This window comes from Leopardus geoffroyi, chromosome C2, assembly GCF_018350155.1.
Source record: "Leopardus geoffroyi isolate Oge1 chromosome C2, O.geoffroyi_Oge1_pat1.0, whole genome shotgun sequence".
Lineage (NCBI taxonomy): Eukaryota > Metazoa > Chordata > Mammalia > Carnivora > Felidae > Leopardus > Leopardus geoffroyi.
Genome location: NC_059333.1, coordinates 39022275 through 39028827, shown reverse-complemented (window position 1 = coordinate 39028827; position 6553 = coordinate 39022275). Strand labels below are relative to the sequence as shown.

Here is a 6553-nt window from a genome sequence, read left to right as displayed (position 1 = left end):
TGTTCTTTGTATGACCCATTGTTTTTGGATGACCAAGCAAAGATTTGTTTATCCAACATTTACTTTTTTCCCTGGGAAAACTTTCTCCCTGGGAACTTCCTTTCCTCCCTTTGAAGCCCTAGACTCCTACCCTGCTTACCTTAGTCCAAAATGACAAATAACTCATTTTGTCTGTTTTCAAAATTTCTGTTTATTTGGATTTCCCTTACATGTGTAATTAAATTTGATCTTTCTTCTGTTAATCTACCTCAAGTCAATTTAATTCTTAGATCAGCCAGAAGAATCTTGAAAGACAAAGAACAATCCTTCCTCTCCAACAATCAAAAGACTGTAAAATTTGATTTATGAAGTAGTCCAAATTTTTTTAACAGAAAAAAAAAGGTAGAGACACCTCATTAATGCTAACAAATATAATTTTGTTCCAAGAAGAGCATCCTAACCAAGGTGCTGCAGAAAGAGTTATAGTATTAATTTGGTAACTGTAAGCTTTTTATTGTGATTAAAAATTCTTTTCACCAGGGGTGCTTGGGTGGCTCAGTTGGTTGAGCATCCAACTTCAGCTCAGGTCATGATCTCACAGTCTGTGAGTTTGAGCCCTACATCAGGCTCTGTGCTGATGGCTCAGAGCCTGGAGCCTGCTTCTGATTCTGTGTCCCTCTCTCTCTGTCCCTCTCTACCTCACGCTCTGTCTCTCTCTCAAAAATAAATAAACATTAAAATTTTTTTTTTAAATTCTCTTCACCAATTTGGAAGTTCTCTCACCTTACAGCAGAGAATGGAATATGCATACAGATATATACTTAAGTTTATTTTAAATAAATAAGCTTGCAAATATTGTATATTTTATATATCATATGTTGAGGTCATCTAATACAGCTCAAATAATAAAAGCATAATTAATCTTGACAAAATCAATATGAACTAGTTCCTCTTATTCTCCCCTTTTTAGAGATGAGGAGGTTGAGGCACAATCTGAGTTAATGATTTCCCCGATATCACACAGCCAGTAATTGGGGCCAGTATTCCAACTTCAGTTTGGTCCCAGTGTCCATGCTCCTCATCGTTATGCTATTTATGAGCAAGAATTAAGGCTAAGAGAACTATGTTGACAGGAGTTCTTTGCTGCTATACTGAATTTTCATAATCAGCACAGTAAGGAGGAGGTGCTTTCATACCCAGCTAGTAAAAACAGAATAAGGAAAAAGAATTTCTCACACAAGTAAGAACAGCCAAAATACTATGCAAGCCCCGCTCTTGGCTCTCCAGGCTACAAAGACTTACTTAACACCACTAAGATTATAATATGAAAAGCCACATGCAAAGGAAGGAAATAGTAACAAGAGGTGGTAATCTGTGTTTTAGCTAACTCCACCTTTGGAAAAGGTCTAGAGAGAGACTTTAGCAGTGGAAAACAGATAAATGTTCAGACTTGGATTATAAATAGAAGGCACTGTAATAAGACTGCATGCTCATGAACTTTGGTACCCTACACATTTTACTCATTGACATTTATATCTTGCATAAATAAGGGGTTCCTGTGAATCCAATTTCCCCACCTATTTTATTGTTGGTGTTGGTGTCATTACTTGCAAGAAGCTCTAGGGTAGACTAAAAATTGTGGATTTGTTCTTTGTGACACTTGGCTGAGAAACACAGCAACTGTAGAACCTATTTTTTTTTCTACTTGACCTTTACTGAAGTCAAGGAGAGTTGAGCCCACTCTGAGGGTTTAATGGGAAAAGAAAAGCAGATTTTGTTGTTGAAAAAATAATCCTGGATATCACCCTATGGATGGCTTCTTTAAACTAGTTTTGTCACTTGAAACTACTTTAATGCCAATATAGTGGTACATGAATTTTGAAATGTCTAGATACAGGTTTCTACCTATGTCATCAGGATTCTCTCTTAATATGTCCTTTCCTGAGTGTTGGTTGATTCTTAAGATTCCTTACACAGTGCTAAAAAAAAAAATCAACATCAGGAGTTCCATATAATTTTTAATGTTTATTTTTGAGAGAGACAGACAGACAGAGCATGAGAAGGGGAGGGGCAGAGAGAGGGGAAGACACTGAATCCAAAAGGGGCTCCAGGATCTCAACTGTTAGCCCAGAGCCATGACTCAAACTCTTGAGCCATGAGATCATGACCTGAGCTAAAGTCAGACAGTTAATTGACTGTGCCACCCAGGTGCCCCTAGCTTAAAATAAAAATTTACTTATAAAAATAAAACTAAAAAGGGTCTCATTGAATGCGGCATTAGCTCTCCAGGTAGCTGTTCCCTTCTCAAGCCAGGCCACTCCCATTACTGAAGTAACTATGTCTAAGAGACCTAGTTGACATTGATCTTGGCACCACCTACTCCTGTGTGGGTGTCTTCCAGCACGGGAAAGTGTAAATAATTGCCAATGATCAGGGAAACCGAACCACCCCAAGTTATGTTGCCTTTACTGACACTGAACTGTTGATGCTGCAAAGAATCAAGTTGCAATGAATCCCAACACAGTTTTTGATGCCAAACATCTGATTGGAGGTAGATTCAACAATGCTGTCATCCAATCTGGTATGAAGCATTGGCCCTTCATGGTGGTGAATGATGCTGGCAGGCCCAAGGTCCAAGTAGAATACGAGGAAGAGACCAAAAGTTACTATCCAGAGGAGGTGTCCTCTATGGTTTTGACAAAGATGAAGGAAATCACAGAGGCTTATCTTGGGAAGACTGTTACCCATGCTGTAGTCACAGTACCTGCCTATTTTAACAACTCTCAGCATTAGGCTACCAAACATGCTGGAAATATTGCTGATCTTAATGTACTACGAATCATCAGTGAGCCAACTGCTGCTGCTATTGCTTATGGCTTAGACAAAAAGGTTGGAGCTGAAAGGAATGTGCTGATCTTTGACTTGGGAGGTGGCACTTTTGATGTGTCAATCCTCACTACTGAAGATGGGATCTTTGAGGTCAAATCTGCTGGAGACACCCACTTAGGTGGAGAAGACTTTGACAACCGAATGGTAAACCATTTTATTGCAGAGTTCAAGTGAAAACATAAGCAGGACATCAGTGAGAACAAGCGGGCAGCATATTGCCTCCATACTGCTTGCGAGCGCACCAAGCGCACACTTTCTTCCAGCACCCAGGCCGGTATTGAGGTTGATTCTCTATATGAAGGAATGGACTTTTATACCTCTATTACTCGTGCCTGGTTTGAAGAATTAAATGCTGACCTGTTCCGTGGCATCCTGGACCCTGTAGAGAAAGCCCTTCGGGATGCCAAGTTTGACAAGTCTCAGATCCACGATATTGTCTTGATGGGTGGTTCTGCAAGTATCCCCAAGATTCAGAAACTTCTACGAGACTTTTTCAATGGGAAGGAAGTGAATAAGAGCATCAACCCTGATGAGGCTGTCGCTTATGGTGCAGCTGTCCAGGCAGCCATCCATTCTGGAGACGAATCTGAAAATACTCAAGATTTGCTGCTGTTGGATGTCACTCGTCTTTCTCTTCACATTGAAACTGCTGGTGGAGTCATGACTGTTCTCATCAAGCACAATACTACCATTCCTACCAAACATACCCAAACCTTCACTACCTACTCGGACAACCAGCCTGGTGTGCTCTTTCAGGTTTATGAAGGTGAGCATGCCATGACCAAGGATAACAACCTACTTGGCAAGTTTGAACTCACAGGCATACCTCCTGCCCGCCCCCCAGGGTGTTCCTCAGATTGGGGTCACCTTTGATATTGATGCTAATGGCATTCTCAATGTCTCTGCTGTGGATAAGAGTACAGGAAAAGAGAACAAGATCACCATCGCAAATGACAAAGGTCGCATGAGCCAGGAAGACATTGAGCACATGGTCCAGGAAGCTGAGAAGCACAAAGCTGAAGATGAGAAGCAGCGAGACAAGGTGTCCTTCAAGCATTCAGTTGAATCTTATGCATTCAACATGAAAGCAGCTGTTGAAGATAAAAAGCTTCAGGGTAAAATCAACGATGAGGACAAACAGAAGATTCTGGACAAGTGTAATGAAATCATCAACTGGCTGGATAAGAACCAGACTGCAGTAAAAGAAGAATTTGAGCATCAGCAGAAAGAGCTGGAGAAGGTCTGCAATCCCGTCATTACGAAGCTGTACCAGAGTGCAGGAGGCATAATCCCTGGTGGTGGAGCTCCCCCATCTGCAGGTGCCTCCTCTGGGCCCACCATTGAAGAGGTTGATTAAGCCAAGCTAAGAATAGGTCTAGCAATGTTCCACACAAAACATTTGAAGGACCCAAATTTGTAGCAATTTCCATGGCAGTTTTAAAGTTGAGCTGCTATAGTTAGTAAACTGGGCATTCTTGATACTTGAATATGGACTACGTGCACAAGGAAAGGAAATATAACATTGCACTTTATAAGCACTGTCTTGTTAAGTGGAAAATGCAATGTCTTAAATAAAACTCTATTTAAAATTGACATCATAAAATTGTTTTAAAAAATAAATAAATAAATTATAAAAATAAAACACCTTCTCTCCTCTTGGGCCTACAAATTCATAAAAAAGGAAGGGAGGGGAGGGGAAAGACGAAAGGGGAAAGGAAAGAAAGAAAATACATACACACAACACAGAATAGTTCGGTTTATCTGTTCCATCTCTAGACCTGGACTTATTACTTGATCAGGGGAAGGTGGTAAAACTGATTTTTCAGACTTAGGTTACATGCCTATAAGTGGTACTAGAGCTTGGGGCCAGCCTCAGTCAGAAATATTGATAAAGTATGAGAGAGGAATGTTTCCTTAAAGAAACTCTGAGCTTACACAGTATTTATAAATGTATAATTAGGTTTGCTTTCCTTTCTCTTTAATATTCTTTTGTTTCCTTCCCAATGTTTCAATGCTTGCTACTTATTTCTAAGATTAGAGCATTAAGATATATGAATCTTAAAAAATTGATTTAAATAATACCTTGAACCCCTTCAATTATACACGTTAGAGAAGACCAAAGATTGCATTTAATAAAAAAATCACTAATATTTGCCTTTTAGAGGATTTAATAAAGTACAGCATTATAAAAATTTTAAATATGTATATTTAAAAAGTTAGGTCAAAAGAAATATTTTCTGAAAAATTTTTTTAATGTTTATTTAGTTTTGAGAGAGAGAGACAGAGTGCAAGGGAAGAGGGGCAGAGAGAGAAGGAGATACAGAATCTGAAGAAGGCTCCAGGCTCTGAACTGTCAGCACAGAGCTGATGTGGGGCTTGAACTCTCGAACCACAAGATCATGACCTGAGCCAAAGTTAGACACTCAACCGACTCAGCCACCTAAGTGCCCCCCAATTTTTTTCTGAATGAACTTCCTGTAAAATTTTAAAGGCTATACTCTCCTAACACACAATCTTGCAAGATATGAAGGAGACTGCAGACGCTGAATTTTGCCACTCGTGGCTCTGTGTATTTCTTTTCACTGGGGAGAATGATATTCAAACTAGAAACAGAATCATATAGTCTCTATCACCTACATTTCAGTATTTGCTTTCTGTCATACTTCCCAAGTGCCCTTCATTGAAGTCATAAGCATGGACCTCTAGGTTCAAACTCACCTCTAAAACACCTGAATATTTGCTTACTTCCAATTTTGACATCCTCTAAGATTTTAAAGAAAATAATTGAGAATGATTATATCTAAACTAACTTGAAATGCATAGCTTGTTTAATGTAATGATAGGCTGTCTAAAAAGTTTCTCTTACTTTGCACTTCTGTTTTCTAATATTAAGGCTATTTCTGATTATAAAATGTATACATGTTTTATATATATATAGTATATATTCATAAATTGCCATATTATTTTCTATAGAGTATCTTTGATAATATTTTGGTGACTTTTTTCTCCTTACATTTTAAAAAGTTAAAACCACATTAGTAAATTTTTTATCTTGTTTTTTTTCAACATAGGAGAAATTTTCTCTCATGTAATTAAGTCTTTCTTTCAATTATTTCATTTCACCATAAGAATCTATAATAATTTTTTCCCCTACTCCTAAATACACATATTCATGGGCCTATTTCTGGACTCTAATTTTCCAATGGTTTACTAGTCTATTCTTGCACTGATACTACTCAATTTGGCTTTATAATAAATCTTGATCCCTTATAGAGGAAGTCCTGCCCATTGTGCTTCTTTAGAACGCCTTGGCAATTGCATTTCCCTATGAATTTTACAATCAGCTTGTCAATTTGCAGACAATACACAGCCACACAAATTTGTGGGGCTTTTCACTGGGATTTTACTGAATCCATCAGTCAATTTGAGGATAAGATCTTCACGTTTTCTCCATTCTTTTTTTTTCTCTCTTTTCAACCCATGATCATAAAACATTCTCCATTTATTCTTTGTTGTTTTTTTTAGCTTCTCTCAATATTGTTTCATTTGTCTTAAACGTCTTTCATTAAATTTGGTTCTACTTGATTTAAAGCATTGTTGTATAGAGTATTTTAAAGTTCTTTTACGTTAATTGCTGCTGTAGTATTATTCATTCCTGCAGTATTGTGCATTTGTTCATTTTCAA

The 6553-nt window shown here is 38.1% G+C and overlaps 1 protein-coding gene across 1 annotated transcript; it reads left to right on the top strand.

Moving 5' to 3' along the window:
• The first annotated feature begins 2472 nt into the window (after positions 1 to 2472).
• LOC123610734 (heat shock cognate 71 kDa protein-like) lies at positions 2473 to 4460 on the top strand. The gene is given in 2 exon segments (XM_045501678.1): positions 2473 to 3699; positions 3701 to 4460. Coding segments are annotated over 2 exon segments (1737 nt in total). The 5' UTR covers positions 2473 to 2487; the 3' UTR covers positions 4226 to 4460.
• Positions 4461 to 6553: the final 2093 nt, after the last annotated feature.